General features: G+C 45.4%; 1 protein-coding gene across 1 annotated transcript in view; it reads right to left on the bottom strand.

Moving 5' to 3' along the window:
- PDE6D (phosphodiesterase 6D) overlaps positions 1 to 19,623 on the bottom strand; it is a 49,759-nt gene that overhangs the window by 14,734 nt on the left and 15,402 nt on the right. Inside the window, exon 2 of the mRNA XM_084847723.1 lies at positions 3,272 to 3,360. Within this exon, the coding sequence (XP_084703849.1) occupies positions 3,272 to 3,360 (89 nt within the window). The remainder of the gene's footprint in view (positions 1 to 3,271; positions 3,361 to 19,623) is intronic.

The following is a 19,623-nucleotide window of genomic DNA, read 5'->3' as shown; positions in this document are numbered from 1 at the left end:
CCCAGGAACTCACAGCAGACTTACAGATCCCAGTGTGCAATTCAAGGATGAGCTGTGTGTGCTGCATCAAGACCAAGTCCACGTGAGCCCCACTGCTCAAGGCAAGAAACAGCAGAACCACTGGAGTCCATCCACTCCGACTTCTGTGGACCGATGGGGGCGATAACCCCTGGAGGGGGTTAAGTACTTCCTCACCTTCACTGATGATTATTCCAGATTCACAACAATGTACATCATCAAGAGTAAGGATCAAGTATTGAGCAAGCTGAAGGAGTTTGTTGCAGCAACCAAGAACAAATTCCGCAAGACACTGGGTGCCATCTGTACTGACAATGGAGGACAGTACATCAGAAGAGAGATGGAAGTGTACCTCCAGGCCCAAGGCATCATGAACCAAAAGATGGTCAACTACTTGCTGGAACAGAATGGTGTGGCTGAGAGGTGCAACAGATCACTCCTGGACATGGCAAGAAGCAATGCAAATCTACCATTTAAATTCTGGGGAGAGGTGGTATCTGCAGCAGCCTACATACAGAACAGGCTGCCAACCAGGGCCGCTAACAAAACACCTTTCAAACTGTGCCATGGAGCCAAGCCAAAGGTGGGCCATCTGAGAGTGGATGGGTGTCAGACCTATGCTCACATCCCAGAACAGAAAAGGACCAAGCTGGCTGACAGAGCCATCAAAGGGGTCCTGGCAGGATGCAGTCTCCACCATAAAGGCTACAGAATTCTTATTCCCAAGACTGCAGCATCACAGTCAGCCAAAGTGTGCAGCTCAATGAGGCTGCAAAGCCCGGGACTATGGAGCTGATGGAGGTGAACCTGAGCACACTTGAGAGTAGAGAAGGGGAGCCCACAGCACCCGAGGAAGATGAGAGGGCAGCCGACATACCTAATCCTGACAGTGAGGCCAGTGACACCGGGGAACCCAAGCTGAATGAAGCAGGGCAGCAGGAACCCAGGAGGTCGGAGAGGGCTACTAAAAGTATGCCACCAGCCAGATATGGGGACTATCACTTTGCAGGCAGAGCACAGCAGATCCAAGAGCCAGCAAGTTGGGAGGACATTGCCTCCTTGCCCAAGGATGAGGCAGACAGGAGGAAGAAAGCAGCACAGGAAGAGATGGACTCATTACACCAAAATGGGACCTGGACCCTGACTGAACTCCCCCCCCCCCCAGTTGCAAGGCAATCGACTGCAAGTGGACCTTCAAAGTGAAGCGCAATGCAGATGGTGAAGCAGAACACTACAAAACGAGGTTAGCAGCGAAGGGATACTCTCAAAAGTATGGGGAGGACTACAATGAAATATTTGCCCTGGTGGTAAAGCACACCACAATTAGAGCAATGCTGAGCATAGCAGCCAACACAGAGATGCAAGTTAGGCATCTAGACATTAAAACAGCACTGCTGTACAGTGACACAGAGAAAGACCTGTAGATGATGCAACCCGCCAGGGTTTGTAGATCCAGAAGGGGCAAGGAAAGTGTCCAAACTGCACAAAAGCATTTACGGACTTAAGCAGGCCGCCAGGGCCTGGAATGAGAAAATTAATGGAGTCCTAGTAAATGTGGGCTTCACCAAGGGGAAAGCAGACTCCTGCCTCTATACCAGACAGAAAGGGGGCAGGGGGGCATACATATGTGGCCCCCCTGCCCCCTTTCGTATATGTGGACGATTTGGTCCTGTGCTATGAGTGGGAAAACGAAGGCACGGAAATTATGCTCAGACTGAGGCAGAAATATGAAATCAAGGACCTGGGTCCAATAGCCCACTATTTGAGTATACACGTCGAGAAGGGGGATGATGGGAGTTTCCTCCTTAGTCAAACTCTGGTTGGTCATGGTGTGAACAGAATGCTGGAATACATAGGCCTTTGGTTCTTGCCCGGCTCTTCTTATGAGAACTTTCCACTCATTACACGGCATACAGGACTCAATTCAATGGGACTGGCTGGTTGTTGCCAAGCTGTGGCCTAGCTGAATTTGTATGGTGGGCTAGGAGGGAGTGCAACTAGGATGGGGAAGACATCCCAAAGGGAGGGTTTGCCCTCTCCTCCCTGTGCACATCCCCTCCATGAGAAATGCAGTGTGTGTGTGTGCATGAGAATCATACTGCAACAGCTTTTCACACTTCTGTCATGTGCAAGCCTTTTGAGGTGGGCAGAGACATGCCAGAAAACACACACAGAGATCTGTGTCATGTTTGCTTAGTATATTTTACATCCTGCTGTTTCTTCAGGAAGCTCAGCACAGCAGATCACGTGGGACACCTAGGCAGTCTCCAACCAAGCGATGACCAGTCCAAGACCAGTCTCATCTAATAGCATCATATACTCCTAAGAGAATCTTCCGAGATGGCATGTTACAGGGTAGACATGAAATGCTGGATACACTGGGAAGTCATCCGAGACCCTCTTTCCTCCAACTCCAGCACCCTCAGCTAGCCAAAATCTCCGGCTCCATGCTTTCTGCTCTTATGCCTGGCTCTCCCGCCCATGATGCCTATACGATGCCAGGTCCTTCTCTTCCTTCAAATCCCCCCTGCCCCCACAACCCACCTCTTCTACGATGCCTTTGGCTCAACCCCTTATTTCTTCCACAAACTTAAACCAAGCCTATGCAGCCCTGGGAGCCAGGCAGCTAAAGGAGCACCTGCACCCAGCTCATGTGCACCCCCTGCTACCTGAGCCCCAAGGAGGATCGCCAGCACTGTCACATCTTCTCAGCATCGGGCAGAGACTTTTCAATCTGCCTGGGCCTTTTAACTTGATGAAATACTTTATGCTGCTGTTTTTATTCTTTTACTGACTGCTGCCTTACTGAGCATTTATCGTTTCATACCTTTTTTACAAGCATCACCCTGGAAATACCTTAGTGAAGCGTGGCATATACATTCATTGAGTAACTTAGTACAGCCTAAGTGCACAGAGCTGCATTTCCTTACACGCACCCGCCATTACCCTTGATCTTTCCTTTTCCTCCCCGTGTTGTCTCTTTGGCAGTCAAAGATGGCAAGCTCCTTGGGGGCAGAGCTGGGTGGCCACTGTGTGAACAGAATGCTAGACTAGATGGACCCTTGGTCTGATCCAACAGGGCTCTTCTGATGTTCTTTTGTTTAATGCTTAGATTACTTTTACAAAGCTTCATGCACACTGATGATGCTACATACGGAACAGCCTCACATGAAGCAGCTCTCAATCTGGTTAGTTTTTGAGGATCCCACCTCCCACTCCTTAGAATTCGTCACACATCAAAGCGCAATAGTACCTTCATGCTCAACTCCAGGAACGGAGAGATCTTCTGTTCCTTGCCAGAGAATTTTGCCCGTTTCTGCATCTCGGAGATTCATCCAATTTCTGTTTGCAGGGAGGTTAAGGAAAAAAGGAACAGCATTTCCAAACTCTACCAAGCACACCCTCGTGCTAGGGACCAAGGCCTCTCCTGGTGCCAAGCAACAGCCTGAAAACGCACAGCCATGTCCAGCACTCATGAAGCATGATCAGAAGAAGCCGCCTGATACCTATACCTGATCAGACTATTGGTGATACTAGCCCAGTATTATAGGACTCCAGGCAGGGAAAGAGATTTCACATCACCTCTAAGTCAATTCTCTTAACTGGAGGGGCCAGGACTGAACATGGAACCTTCTGCATGCAAAACATGTGCTCTGTCACGGAGCCCAGGCCTTTTTCGCATAGCACGAATGATTTGGATGTTTGGCGGTGCCTCTCCCATAGCTGCTGAGCAAGGCAAGCATCACGGAACTCAAGGGGCCCACAAGATTCCCATCCCTCCAATTACACGTCTTTTTTTTGCAATTAAAAAAGGCTTCATATAAATTGGCCTTATATCAAGCTAGACTATTACTCCATCTAGCAATAGCAAATCTAGCAACCAGCAGCAGCTCTCGCAAACCCCAAATCCTTTCAGCTGGACGTGTCAGGGAGCAAACCTGGTATCTTCAGCACACAGGGCAAAGATCCCACCACTCCGCTATGCAGCCTCCCACAAGTTCAGGAGAAGAAAGCGTCACGGAGAAAGCACAAGTGATTGGTGAAAAGGGTTTACAGCACAAAGCTTGTTACAGAGGCTAGCTGCTCTCTGACAAGAACAGCTGCAATTATCCTTTAAACAAAACGGCATTAGAGAAGACAAGGCACAAAATGGGACTTGGGTATGTACAACTGACTAGTAAAGAACACCTGGAAAAGGAAGAAGAACCCATGGAAGGTGGTGGCTAGGAATGAGAGAGCAGCTGCCCCCTAGCAGATCCAGTTAGCAACTTGACTAACAGGGAAGAAGCCTGGATACTAAAACATGCCATGCAATGCAGAAACAAGACATCCTGAACCAGATCCATATGCGTGGTTATCTCCTAATGTGTTTAATTGGTTTAGCGATTCTTCGAGCAGGAGAAAGACTGCTGTTAAAAATAGATTCTTACCGGCAGAAGAGCAGCAGGGACCTGCAGGCAGAATCCAGAGGGCATTAAGTGTAATTAAGGGTGAATACGTTAATATGGGTGGTCTACTTGGAAGAAGCATTTCAGAGATTTTGGATGAGGACAAAAGTTGCATTTGTGAGTTGACAAGGGAGATAGCCCAGGGAACTAAGGCTTTCAGCGGTAGAATAAACCACAAAGCAAAGCAGTGCCAGCAGAGAAAAGGTGTGCGGCTATAGACATCGAAGGTCACCTCAAGCACAGACAGAGCGGGATGAGGAGCAGGGAATTCTCCTGCCCACCAGTGACTTTACTGCAACACCTTCAGGCAGCTGACATTTAACTTAACTTGTACACAGGATTCTTGAACAAGTTTATTTGCACATCTACACCCCCCCGGTCTATTATTTATTTTAAAATATTTATATTATCATCCCACATCTTTATCTCAGGATTTCTCAAAGTGACTAACAGCAGAAACATGTAAAATAATCAATGCAAAACACAGCAAAATTTAAACAGGCAAAACACTTCTATAGCAGCAGCAAGCACTGGATCCCATGACAAAAGCTAAGGAAATTAACAGCACTGTCGGTCGTTTCCTCAAAGTCATCAAGCAGGGAAGCCACTGAACAGGTGGTGGGAGGGAGGTCCAGAGGCAGGACCCCAAGACTAGCACACCCCATCCCTAGTTACCACCCATCTCACTTGGAAGGTGGGGCACTCTAAAGCAAAGCCCCTGAAGGTCTTGGTAGCTGGGCAGGTGTGTATGGCAGGGGGTGCTCTTCAGGATGTCTATAGCAGGGGTGGGCAGAAGTCAGAGTTCCAGATGTTTTGGACTTCAACTCCCAGAAGCTCCTGCTAGCATGGTCAATGGTCAGAAATGCTGGGATTTGGAAGTCCAAAACATCTGGAGATCTACTTTCTGCCCAATGATATCCATCAACTGGAGAACCAGCTGGAGAACCTTCCTACATGCAATACATGTGCTATATTATTTGAAATATTTTTATCCTGCTTCCAAGGCAGTTGACAATAAGCAAAATCTATCACCATCATCATCCCTTCTAATACCAATTCACCTTTTCCTGTGCTCATGTGAACTTAGGCAGAACTGCACCACTCACCAGCAGACTCAGGGCAACCCCAAGATTTGCATCAGTACAAAGGTCTTAAGGGAAAAAATCCCAAAGGCGGGGGGGAACCTCCCCAAACAGCCAAATAACTCAATGGCACAAAATGATGGCAGACTGTGAAAGAGAGACCTGATGATTCAGCAGGAAGGGGTTGGAGTGACTGGACGAGGAAGGAAGAGACACAGATTAAGAGAGAGAGACCTTTTTTCTGGAGAGGTCATTTCCTGGCTCACACTGAGAAGCTATTTTTAAAATGTCCCCAGGGATGGAAGTGTGTGCTGCAGACATCACTGGGGAAAGCCAAGATTCTACTATAACTAGGATTGGGCCCAAGTGTGTCCACCCCACCTCAGAAAAAGCCAAAATGGAGAAAACAAAACTGGAATGACTAAAACCCTGAACAGAAGCACTTTACATGCAACATGTTGTTGCAGGCCTCCACCTGTATATATATTCATACCAGTTTCAGTCTTTCCATGCTCTTGGACCTGAAGCCAAAACCATACCACCTACACCCAAAAGAGGGGTATCAACAGACTCAGGGTAAGGTGGAAGTTTGCAGATGCATAAATGTTTGTTAGAAAAAAATTCTTAAGGGGGCAAAAATATTCCCAAACAGCCCCATAATAACCCAATGGAATGGAATTTTTTTTTGGGGGGGGAGACCTGACATCTGGGTGGAAGAGGAAATAAAACAGATCTACTGGAAATGGAAGAGGGAGGAAGAGACACACAGGTATACAAAAAGTATAGAAATAACCATCTCATTTTCTGAATAGATCCGTTTCCAGTTCACACGGAAAAGCTATTTTAAAATGCCACCAGGGACTGGTGAGAGCTGCCCATTACATCAATGAAGAAATTAAGTAATTGAATGTAGCTGGGTTTGGGCACCAGTGTGTCCACCACACATAAAAAACAATGATGTCCTCTGCCCCCCAAAACAGGCTAACGAGGACCAAGTATGCTCAGTGGGCACGGAATGCTGACTGTTGCAGGAGGGAAGGGAATGTTGTGGCTAAACAGAAGTACTCCACGCTGCAACATTTTGTTGCAAGACTCCACTTGTTATTGTTTAAAGGCATCAGTGACTGATGAATGCTCAGGAGGGAGGGACAATGATGGAAACTGTCCCCTCTCCCTGGCCTTAAATGATGCTGCTCCTATAGCTGTTCCAACAGCTGCTTCTTGAAGGTAGGGCAGCGCAGACCACCCACCCCAGAAGTGCACCAACTAGCAACCACAGCCAGGAAGCATCAGACAGCTTGGTCCTTAGGGCATCCCCTGACCAGGCAGCTGGATGCTATCTGAAGGCTCCAGTTCTTCCTGAAGACAGGGGCATCTGATGAAAGCTCTTGGGGATGACAACGTCAAATGTTCATGCCCCAGGCCACACACTGAGTTACATACCCCTGTAGAAACCGAGGCTGCGGGCCCCTTTCCACCAGAGCTACAAATATAGCTTCCCAATACTATGGGCTAAAAATCCACAGTGAGGATTTGGAGGTTTCATCTGGTTGCTACATTGGGGCAACTAGGGCTAGGCTGCCGCCTGGTTCTACATCCAGATAGTCCAAATTCTGGGCTACCTGACTAAATTATGCAAATTGAGCAAATTTATTTATTACATAATTTAGTTTGCAATTTTTCACTATTTTGCATAATTTATTCTGATTTTGCTAATCTCAGGGAGTGGCAAGGAGCTATGCCAATCACAGAAGGGCCATCCCCAACTCCTGTAAATCTTTTTCAGTCTTCTAATGCTCAAACTTACATCAGCCACCACTCTTCAATTCTTTTCTCTGTGTTTCCAAAGCCCCAGAAAAAGCCTGGGAAAGCTGTATCCCAGCAGAAGACTGGCAAAGGAGAGAAGCTGCTTAACCCTTCTCCACCTCAAAGTGACCCTCCCCAACATGTTTTATTACCTTCACGGGGGTAAGTCACTCCATCGCTCCCCACCTATCTATGAAGCAAAGAGAAAAGACAGAAGTAGGCTGGGGAGGGTGATTCTGAGCTAGAAAAACAACAGGAGGGGAAATAGTTCAATAAACATTCTCTCCCCACTTGCTTTTCTTCCGCTTGGACACAGCCTGCCCAGGCTGCTTTGGGTATAAAAAAATGCAGAGGAAAAAATCGCATGGTTCTGCATAATATGTACTTTGAGCCCAAGATTTCAGGAAGCACAGCCCAAATACTCCTATACATGTCTACTCAGAAGTAAGCCCCGCTGAATACAATGGGATGTATTCTCAGCTAAGTGGCTCAGTAGTAGAGCACCTGCTCTGCATACCCAAAGTTCCAGGTTCGATCCGGGGCCTCTCCAGATATGGCTGGGAAAGATTCTTGCCTGAAAGCCTATTGTTGATACTGCCCATCAGTGTCGACAATACGGAGCTAGATGGACCAAGGGTCTGGCTCAGTACAAGATAGCTTCTAATGTCTTAAGGGAAAGACCATAGCTCAGTGGTAGCGCACCTGCCTTGCATGCAGAAGGTTCCAAGTTCGATCCCTGACATCTCCAGGTAGGGCTGAGAAAGAATCTTGCCTGAAACCTTGGAGAATTGTTGCCAGTCAGTGTCGACAATACCGAGCTAGATGGACCAAGGGTCTGGCTCAGTAGAAGGCAGCTTCCTGTGTTGCTATGATTACTGTCTATAGCAGCCTTCCCCAACATGGTGCCCCCAGATGTTTTGGACGTCAACTCCCATCTGCCCCAGCCAGCATGGCCAATGGTCAGAAATCCTGGGAGCTGTAGTTCAAAGCATCTGGTGGGCACCATGTTGGGGAAGGCTGGTCTAAAGCATATCTTCACTAGCCATTTGTTGTTGTTTATTCATTCAGTCGCTTCCGACTCTTCATGACTTCATGGACCAGCCCACGCCAGAGCTTCCTGTCGGCGGTCACCACCCCCAGCTCCCCCAAGGTCGAGTCCGTCACCTCCAGAATATCATCCATCCATCTTGCCCTTGGTAGGCCCCACTTCCTTTGGCCTTCCACTTTCCCTAGAATCAGCATCTTCTCCAGGGTCTCCTGTCTTCTCATTATGTGGCCAAAGTATTTCAGTTTTGCCTTTAAGATCATTCCCTCAAGTGAGCAGTCTGGCTTTATTTCCTGGAGTATGGACTGGTTTGATCTTCTTGCAGTCCAAGACACTCTCAGAATTTTCCTCCAACACCACAGTTCAAAAGCATCTATCTTCCTTCGCTCAGCCTTCCTTATGGTCCAGCTCTCGCATCTATAGGTTACTATGGGGAATACCATTGCTTTAACTATGCGGATCTTTGTTGTCAGTGTGATGTCTCTGCTCTTAACTATTTTGTCAAGATTTGTCATTGCTCTCCTCCCAAGAAGTAAACATCTTCTGATTTCCTGGCTGCAGTCAGTGTCTGCAGTAATCTTTGAGCCTAGAAAGACAAAGTCTGTCATTGCCTCCACGTTTTCTCCCTCTATTTGCCAGTTATCAATCAAGCTGGTTGCCATAATCTGGCAAATAACCAAGCACGGATGGCTAAGATTCCATGAAAGCTGGAATTTGCTCCCATAGAATCACAGCACACATGAAAGCTAGAACACAACCACAGAAGGCAGTCAAACTGTATCACCAACAGACTCAAGTTGAATTGTGTAGCTCTGCGGAGGAGGCTGGAAAAATCTGAGATTCACAAGCCCTGTAGAAACTAGTAGCTTCTCCTTTCTGACATTTAAGCCTGAAGTGTTATATTTTTCAGCAAGCCTAGGGAACTTGGTGGAGGGAGGGGAAGAAGGATGCTTCTGGGCCATAAACTCTAAGTATTGATTGCAAGAGGAAGCCAAGCTGCAGAGCAACAATACAGGCTGGAACTGTTGGATTTCAGGAAAGAATCCGAATGCATCAATTGTGCTTTAATTGCTCCTTTTTTCCGTTTCCCACTTTGATGTGGGTGCAACCAAGAGTGCATCTTCCATAATGCTGTCAGACACTCCAGCCTAAGATGGGCACCCATCACCACTTTGCATAAAGACTTCCCAAGCACTTGATTTATAGACCCAGAAAAGGGCACTTTGGGCCAAACAGTTCTCACAAAGTCGTGCAGCATGCCCAGGTAGTGCAAGACACTGACATGCAGGATCTCTGTAAAATGTGTAGATGTTTAGGGGCCCCAAAAGGTGCCATCTAGTAGCTCCTGTCAGTTCCACCTGGGCTTATTTAGAAGGGAATGGAGCTGTAGCACTTGCTAAGAACATTAGGGGAAAGAGTATGGCAGGGGGAAAGGATGTAAATACAAAATGGCTATTGGCACTGTACTCTTCTATTATCATCCTTCCTTTCTGCATTGCCCAGGTAAAGTGTGCTCACAGGGCAGAAGCAGACACACAACAGAAGCGGCGCATTCACATTTGGGGCAGCCAACAGATTCAAGAGTGTTTGGATGCGCCACTTGCCTTTTTAATCAATTCACCATTGTGTGTCATTACTGACATATTTGCATTTGCCCTTCCTTCAAGTAGCTCAATGGGGCCTCTACAGGAGGTCTTTGCCGCGCCTTCATTCTCACAGCCCTGCAAGGTAGCTTAGGCAGAGAGAATAATGACTGGCCCGCAGTCATTGCTGGGCAAGCTACATGACTGAATGGGGTTCAAGTCTAGCCTTCTCTTGACTACAGCACATTGGCTCAATTTAAACAGATCAGTGCTGCATTCAATATGCCAACAAATCTGGAACACTCAACAGTGGCCACAAGACTGGAAAAGGTCAGTTTACATTCCAATTCCAAAGAAGGGCAATGCCAAAGAGTGTTCAAACTACCGCACAATTGCACTCATTTCACATGCCAGCAAGGTGATGCTCAAAATCCTACAAGCTAGGCTTCAGCAGTATGCGAACCGAGAACTACCGGAAGTACAAGCTGGGTTTAGAAGAGGCAGAGGAACTAGAGATCAAATCGCCAACATTCGCTGCATCATGGAGAAAGCAAGAGAATTCCAGAAAAACGTCTATTTCTGCTTCATTGACTACGCTAAAGCCTTTGATTGTGTGGATCACAACAAACTGTGGCAAATTCTTAAAGTGATGGGAGTACCAGACCACCTTACCTGTCTCCTGAGAAACCTGTACGAGGGTCAAGAAGCATCAGTAAGAACCAGACATGGAACAACCGATTGGTTCAAAATTGGGAAAGGAGTACGACAAGGCTGCATATTGTCACCCTGCTTATTTAACTTATATGCAGAGTACATCATGAGAAATGCCGGGTTGGATGAATCACAGGTCGGAATTAAGATTGCTGGGAGAATTATCAACAACCTCCGATATGCAGACGATACCACCCTGATGGCAGAAAGCGAAGAGGATCTAAAGAGCCTCTTGTTGAGGGTGAAAGAGGAGAGTGCAAAAGCTGGTTTGAAACTCAACATTAAGAAAACGAAGATCATGGCATCTGGCCCCATCACTTCCTGGCATATAGAAGGGGAAGAAATGGAAGCAGTGACAGATTTTACTTTCTTGGGCTCCAAGATCACCGCAGACGGTGACTGTAGCCATGAAATTAAAAGACGCTTGCTCCTTGGGAGGAAAGCTATGGCCAACCTAGACAGCATAGTAAGAAGCAGAGACATCACCTTGCCAACAAAGGTCCGTCTAATCAAAGCTATGGTTTTCCCAGTAGCAACGTATGGCTGTGAGAGCTGGACTATAAGGAAGGCTGAGCGCCGAAGAATCGATGCTTTTGAACTGTGGTGCTGGAGAAGACTCTTACGAGTCCCCTGGACTGCAAGGAGGTCCAATCAGTCCATCCTAAAGGAAATCAACCCTGAGTGCTCATTGGAAGGACAGATAATGAAGCTGAAGCTCCAATATTTTGGCCACCTAATGCGAAGAGAAAACTCCCTGGAAAAGACCCTGATGCTGGGAAAGACTGAAGGCAAAAGGAGAAGGGGACGGCAGAGGATGAGATGGCTAGATAGCATCACGGATGCAATGAATATGAACTTGAGCACGCTCCGGGAGAGAGCGCAGGACAGGAAGGCCTGGCGTGCTATGGTCCATGGGGTCACGAAGAGTCGGACACGACTGAACGACTGAACAACAACAACAACCAGTTACCAAAACCTTAACACAAGTGTCTGAAGGAAGTACAAAAATATTCAATTTAAGAAAGGAAAGTCAGTGCTCATTGTCAGAAGGAAAATCAGTCTTGAATATTTCTATTACTGGAATCTGACAGAGACCAGAATCCAAACTGCTACTTAGCATCATTCAAACCCAGCTGTTTTTCCCCCTCCAATAATTGTCATTATTGGAATGACAATAAGCAACTGTCATTCCATAGTAAACTGCTTCTGAAACTCCCTTTCTTTTCAGAAGCAGTTTTCCGTGTAATGCGGGAAGGGAGTGGGGCTGTTTCTGAAAGAAAGCCCCTTTGGACTCAAGAGAATGACTTTCACAGTTCTCCACACATCCTGGCCAGAGTCAACAATTGTGCCTTTAACATGCAGCCAAATAAAAGCACCAACCCCTCATGCACTTCGGGCCAATCTAGTTAATCCTCACGCAGCCCAACATGGATGGATGCAAGGAAAATACAACATGCATATTAGCAGTGTGTCCGTGTGTCCGGGGGGGGGGGGGGGGGATTTACAAAAAATCATGTTTGTAAGAACTCAGGTGACTGGATGGCCGGGATTTTTCCAGCCTTGCATACTGGATGTGGGAAGAAGATGACATAAGACAACTGGTGCTGGCAGGTTGGGAGTCTTTCCAATCCTTAGACACCAGCCGCAGTTTTCCAAGAACCAGCGTCCAATTCTGGGACACTGGCCTTACAGAGCACAGCATAAAATACTCACATTTCTTGATGCCAGCCTCCCATTTCTAGGGGCCGTATTTCCACCCTTGCCTATGCTTCCATATCCAAGAAGTTACTGTTATTCTCCTGCTAACAGTTTCCGAGCCTGTTCTACAACTAACTCATTCCTCGTCACACATCTAACGACACATCCATACACTTCACACGCACGCACGCACCCCAGCCCCCAACAGTCTCCTACCTAAGCAGCATGAATAGCAAGGCAGCCAGGCTCACTCCTAGCTGCTTGAGTTTCTCAGCATTTCCTCACTGCAATGCCAAGATTTCTTTTCCAAGGCTGCATCCAATCCATTTCAAAACGTCAACATTCCTGGCATCAAAGAGCAAAATTAGACACTCTGGCAGGACTTGGAAACCAAGAAGTGTTTCTTTGGAGAGTCAGCTGCAGCCAAAGGCAGCTACTCCAGAAAGCTGCAGCAACCCTAGCTGGCTCTCGTCAGCTGCTCCCCTCCAGAAGACCTGGAAGGCAACAGGCAGACCAGGAAGAGGCTGCTGCTGGGTGGGTGCCTTTTCTGTAGGGAACCTTAAAGCATGACAGACTTCCCAGGAACAAGAGGATGACTGCCAGGGAACAGGGAGGCATTTTGTGCCAGTGGCACCATTGGAAAGTGACACCATTTATGGTGATGGAGTGTGTGCACACATCTCATCATGCAGTCAGACCAAAACTGTCGTGTTGAGTTTGCAGCAGAAAGGAACATTGTACCAAAATGGCACATTTTCAACAAAGGAGACAGTATGCGGCTGGGTTCTGAACAGGGATGAGCAACCTCTAAAGCAGAGCTTTCCAAACTGTGTGCTGTGACACATTAGTGTGTCGGCGGCAGTGTGCAGGCGTGTCGCGCGAGATGCAGAAAATTGTGCGGAAGGGCACCACAGAGCTCCCTTGCTCGCGTTTGCTTCCCTTGCCCCTCCTCCGGAACTTCCTAAAGCAGCTAATGTTAAAGCAGCTAAGCCTTAGCAGCTAAGGCTCAGCTGCTTTAACATTAGCTGTTTTAGGATCGTGTGGCGTCTTGACGTAGGACGCACGTGATTGGCGGTGTTGGACTGGTACGGCAAGGAATGTGGTAACACTGGCTGCACGAGGAGTGTGGAGAATTCGGAATTCTCACTGGAGACTCCTTTAACGGAGCAATTAGTTGTGAGTTACGCTACCCCCAACTCTCAGCTGTGCTGAGTGGAGGAGTCCCCTGGAGGTCCTGGACTGGGACTGCACCGAGCGGGCTGTCCGCCATCTTGGCCAGTCGGAACGGAGCTCAGTGGAGGCCAGAAGCCTCGGAATCAGCGTGCTCCCAATCCCCTGGGCGAACGCAGCTGCAGGCTGTCACCCAGTCAACCCACCTGCTGCTGGCTGAAGGGAGGCCACCCTCCCAAACCCAGTGTGGCAAACAGCAAGCCACCCACCACGTGGCACTTATAATTTGATTTCTGCCATTTATTTTTATTTTTACTCTGCTGTAAGAGTGGATTGACCACCCACCAGCAGTGTACCACCAGAGAGTGCTGGAACTGGACTCTGGACATCGGCACTGCAAATATTTGCAACAATACAGCCTTGTAGTATGACATATATATTTACACCATTTTTGTTGGACTTTTGCTTCTCTAATTCATGTGTTTTTGCAGCTGAGCTCCTACCTGGACCTATGCGTCCTAATATGTATTGTAAATACTTTAGTTAATTTTATTTTTCACATTTTCTCCTGGTCCTGATTCCTATCTCACTTTATCACTGTGGGAGTGGAGTGCAGGCGCTATTATTTTCATAAGAAAAAAACAGAGAAAGATAAGCGCTAAAAACAGTCCCGTTATTTTCATATTTAGTTAATGCTAAAACCTAAAAATAAATTCGCATAGATTTATTCATTAAATTGCAGTTGAATTACCCGTAAAATGGATACCTTTCTAATTAAGAAAAGGAAAGCTGGTGAAGATGACATTTGCGATTAACAAAATGTAGCTGCCATAGAGGAAACTACGCAAGAATCAACCGTTGAACGGTCTGTATTAGTATGTAAGAAGTGTAAAGGAAAAATTTCCTAGCCTCGTTTATACGATAAAGATTATATGAAACTGGGGTTCACATTTTCTGGTAATGAAAACAATCCTTGTCCCCAGTGTTTAGTTTGCGGGGATATACTTGCAAATGAAAGTAAGGTACCAAATAAATTAAAGTGTCATTTTACCTCAAAACACTGTCATTTGTCAGAAAAACCAGAATACTTTATTGAGCTTTCAAAATCTATAAAGAAGCAGTCTGCATCATTCACAAAGAGAATGAAGACATCAGAGAAAGCTCAAAAGGCAAGTTACTTAGTTGCTCAAATAACTGCCAAAAACAAGGACCCACACGCTATTGCTGAAACCACCATAAAGGAATCTTGCTGTGCTATTGTTCAAACAACGTTTGGGCCCGAATTTGAGATCGAAGTTAATAAAATCCCTTTGGCTGGTAACACGATCGGAAGACATGTCTGATGACATTAAGCAGCAAATGAAGGATATTTTTCAAGACGATAATATGATCTTTACATTGCAATTAGACGAAGCAACAGATGTCAGTGGGCTAGCACAATTATTGGTTTTTATACGTTTCATTCATACTGACAGAATTATTGAGCAATTCTTGTGTTGTCTAGAACTTCCAATGAAAATTAGAGGTGAAGATGTATTTAAAACTTTAGATTTCTTCATGAAGGAAAATAATTTGCAATAGTTAAATTGTGTAGGAATATGCACAGATGGCGCACCCTCAATGGTTGGTTCAACAAAAGGTTTTATAGCTTTAGCAAAGAAAGAGAATGAAAATATTATAATTACTCATTGCTTTTTACATCGCGAAGCACTAGTCGCGCAAACCATTGGAAATGAATTAAGAAAAGTTTTGGACAAAGCGGTTCAAACGGTCAATTACATTAAAAGTAGACCTCTTCAATCAAGATTATTTGTTCATATGTGCGAAGAAATGGGGGCAAGGTTTCAAAAGCTTCTACTACACACAGAAGTTCGTTGGCTCTCAGGAGGTTGAGTGCTTTGTCGTGTATACGAATTGAGGGAAATGATGCTTAAACTTTTTGAGGAAAATCAGCAAAATGAATTCTGCGATCTAATTCAAAACAAACTTTGGTGCACATATTTGAACGTTTGAATAAAATAAACACCAGTATGCAAGGAAAAGGAGAAAATATCTTAACAGCGGTAGATAAAATTTGTGCTATAAGAGACAAAATAGCAATTTGGAAAAGGAAAGTGAAAGAAGAAAATTTTGAAATGTTTTCCAAAACTGCTGAGTGCCAGCTAAAATGTGATATCAGCTCGCTAATTGTTGACCATTTAACATTGCTTGGAGAGAAAGTTCATCATTACTTCCCAAATGTTGAAATCCAAGACTATGATTGGATCAGAAATCCATTTCTTTCAACTGCAATGAGGACCTTTTCACTTATTGAAGAATTAGCTGACAAAAAAAATTATCGAAATCTGTTAATGATGTATGAAGAGGGTGACTTAGACAGCTTTTAGATTCACATTTCAAAAATGCATCCAAACATAACTAAAAAAAGCATTAAAATTCTTCTGCAGTTTTCTACTACATACATTTGTGAAGTATCCTTTTCAACGATGGCAAACTTAAAGACACTGAAACGTGGAAGCTTAAAAATGCTTGATTGACGAAATGAAAGTGTCTTTATTCCACAAATATTGAAAAGCTGTGTTCATCCCATCAACCTCATACCTCCGATTAAAATGGTAAGTAGTTATTGGTGTTATTCAACTTTTTTTAATTCTTGCACATATTTACATACTGTTACTCATAAATGACAACAATGTATGTTATTATCTTACAAATCATATATTTTAAAAAATACAAATGAAAGGTTTTCATGAGATATGTTGTGTCCCCATACATTTCGTTATTACAATTTATGAATGTGTTCGTATCTCTTATAACGGGTTAGTTTAACCTCCAGTTTGCTAGTAAAACTGAATTACTGTGTCGCGAAATGATGCATGTCTAAAAAGTGTGTCACCAACATGAAAAGTTTGGAAAGCTGTGCTCTAAAGTTTCAGGGGGTTGCACTCCGTATTCCAGGCAGGTATGGCATGGATTCTGCCACAGAAACTGGCCGCGTCACAGATAGGCTCTATAGCGAAGTTGCTTCCATCTAACAGCAAGGGCTTCTCGGGTGGGGAGCAAGCATGCTTAGGTACAGCCAGGATGTTCTAGGCAAAATCCAAAGAGATGCAACTTTCAGGGACAAAACCTATCTTATCTCTTGCAATTTGAAAACAGTTCCCTTTTTTCCTAGGAAGTGAAATTGTGGGCAAACCTTTTACCACACCTTTATTAAGACCTGACAGGGCTATAGGATGAAGTGGTTTTTCCAGGGACTGGATACAACTTACAAACTGCCAGTTGGCTAGCCCTTGTCTAGAAGATTCCAGAAATATGTGGCCAATTCCAGAGGGGTAGCTATGTTCGACTCTGTGTTGATCTTGCTGCAGACGTGTGGAACCTTAAAGATCAACAGATTTATTGTAGCATCATTTTGTGGACTAGATGCTACTTCGCCAGATGCTGAAGTGTTGTCCTCAGTTGCTACACAGGCACACAAGGGACACAGAGAGAAAAAGTTATAAGCTGTGGGGCCAAAGGCCATGAAATGTTAATAGGAGCAGTAGGTCTGCAGAACCCAAATGAATGCAAGAGCAGAGTGACTCATTCACAGCAAAAGTAACTGATAATGCTCGCTTTTTAGTTTCACTATGCTAATTATTATCAGCAAATCAGAGTTATTCAATTTAGGCTTTATCAGAGCGGGAGGGTTCTGTCACACTACAGGTGTTACATTATCAAAGCATAACTAGAAAGAAGACAGTTCTGCCACCAATTACTGCTGCTGTGAACAGGTCACTGTGCTTGTCTTGTATTCATTGCGACTCTGGTGCTTCTTATATTTCCTGAATATGACATGAAATGGACCCACTGCTTAGAATTTGAACACTTCATGCATCTGGCAAGGTGGACTCTAGTCCACAAAGTGTACACCACAGTACATCTGTTAGTTCTTAAAGTGCCACAAGACTCCTTGCCGTTTTTAGAAAAAACAGAGAGTTCTTTACTGGAGCAGGGCTCATCTAGATTGTGTCATGGATTAGGATGTTGGAGAAATCTACAAAGATTCAAATGAGTTCGAATTACATTAGTGCTAATTTGCATTAACGAATGTGCATTAGCACATTTGTGCAAATGCACATTAGCGTAAATGCTCATTAGCGCAAGTAGAACAATATTCTGGTAAAAATAATCCAAATGAGTGGATGACAAATCAAAACATGCCTGCCAATATACACAAAACACAAACAGAACAGATTTAACAAAATCCATACATCCCTAGTTAAGGGTCATCTCAGGGCATGTATGAATTGACCCTGAGCCACATCAGGGGCCAAGTCTCCAACTCCCCACAGAAACAGCAGACTACCGCAAACCAACCATCCTCCTTTTGTTCTCATCACATGGCACACATGCCCAACTTTGCCTCTGCTGACAAATAAAAGCTCTTCTTTAGGAAGGCAACGTCTCCCCCACTCCTGAACATCAAAGCAAGTGTATAACCCCCTGCAGGGCATCCTCTGGGTCCCTGGGAGAGAAAGCAAGGCAGTATGTCAGTCCCACTGGGGAGATCTGCTTGTATCACTTAACAGTGGCATATTGCTACCATGGCAATAGGTTCCAGAGGAGGATCTGCATCATAAAAATATAACGTGGGTGAACACAGGCCAAAGAGCCACATCGCTGGGTACAGACCGGTCTTCTCTGACAAAGCCAAATGCTGAAGTAAGCACTTTAAAGTACTGTCTGAGAACCTAACATCTGGAATTGCTTTTCTCCTTGCAAACGCCAGGACAGCCTTCTGGGAGCGCGCCAAAGGAGCGGCAACACTGCAGCAGCGATACTAATTAGCCCATAAGGATCTGCGTTCGCAACCAGAACAGAATCTGAATTGTTGCAGTGGGAAACTACAGTTCCTTCACTACTGCTCTGACATCTCTCTTCCCTGCCTCCCCCCACTCCCCCCCCCCCCCGGGAGTGGGTCAACTTGAACACTTCATCTTGCTAAACCAGTGTATTCAAAAGGACAGTTCCAAGAGGCTGAAACTCCCATACATTTAACATGCAGGTTCAATCAATACCCCACATAATTCTGGATTCCAGACAAGCCCAGGGAATGCAGATGGGTCTCTTTCATCGCAGATTTAATCTTGTTGAAATTTCACAGTGGACTCACACTGAGCTGCGACACCTAATGAGCAAAATAAAAATTCAGATCAGCTAGCAGGCCGACTGAGGAAAGCAGTCCCAGAAAACTGATGCCAACAAAAGAACTGGCTTCTATTTGCGGACAAAGCACAGAGGCAAGACAAGTTGCCTCTCTCAGCATTCATGTCAACCATTCCTAAGGCAGAACATCAATGTGGACAGTATGGCAGGGTTGTGCGTATGCCATGCTTCAACAAAAAAATAAATTCTACAGGAAAATAACCAACGTTCTGCAGCCTGCGTACTTTATTCAAACGTGCACCTTTTGGTTTGTTTTGCACTACTGTTTCTGCTACTGTGCACCACGGGGAGGGGCATGGAACTATGCCAGTCCCACCTGCTGGCTACTGAAAACCCTGCTTGGTCCTTCTTCCGGCTCTTGCAACCCTCCCATTTTCTGGCAAAGACTCAATTGTTTTAGGACACTGAATTCTGCAGCTAATGTTCAGGGCTGCAGTTGTGCCATGTTTGGGCAAGGTCTATGAACACACACTTATCAGAAAACTCTCAAAGCTCAAGAGAGACAATAAGGAAGGCTAGGTTGGCTCCCTCTTTCCTGTCCTACCGGCAGGGACTTTGGCATGTAAGCTGGTTTGTTGCTGAAGGGGATTGTACCTGGTTGGGTACTGTTTATTTCTTTTTTATTGTTGTGTTTTTAACTGATTTGCTTTTACGTTTTGAGATTTTGTTTTATCTGTATTTTACTATCGTTAGCTGCCTTCAGCGCCATTTTTGGCAGAAGGTGAGATATGCATGTAATTACGACATTAAACATGTAAGAAATTGAAGGGCCATCTTGGAAACTAGTAGGGGACCAACAGTATAATGAGCTGGAAAAGTTGTCAGCCCTTCCAGCAGTCCTGCATTAGGTG

Source organism: Heloderma suspectum, chromosome 3 (genome assembly GCF_057233095.1).
Source record: "Heloderma suspectum isolate Gila_16-S chromosome 3, 16-S_ref, whole genome shotgun sequence".
NCBI lineage: Eukaryota > Metazoa > Chordata > Lepidosauria > Squamata > Helodermatidae > Heloderma > Heloderma suspectum.
The sequence above is the reverse complement of the archived record's forward strand: the minus strand, read 5'-3'. Positions and strand labels throughout refer to the sequence as shown.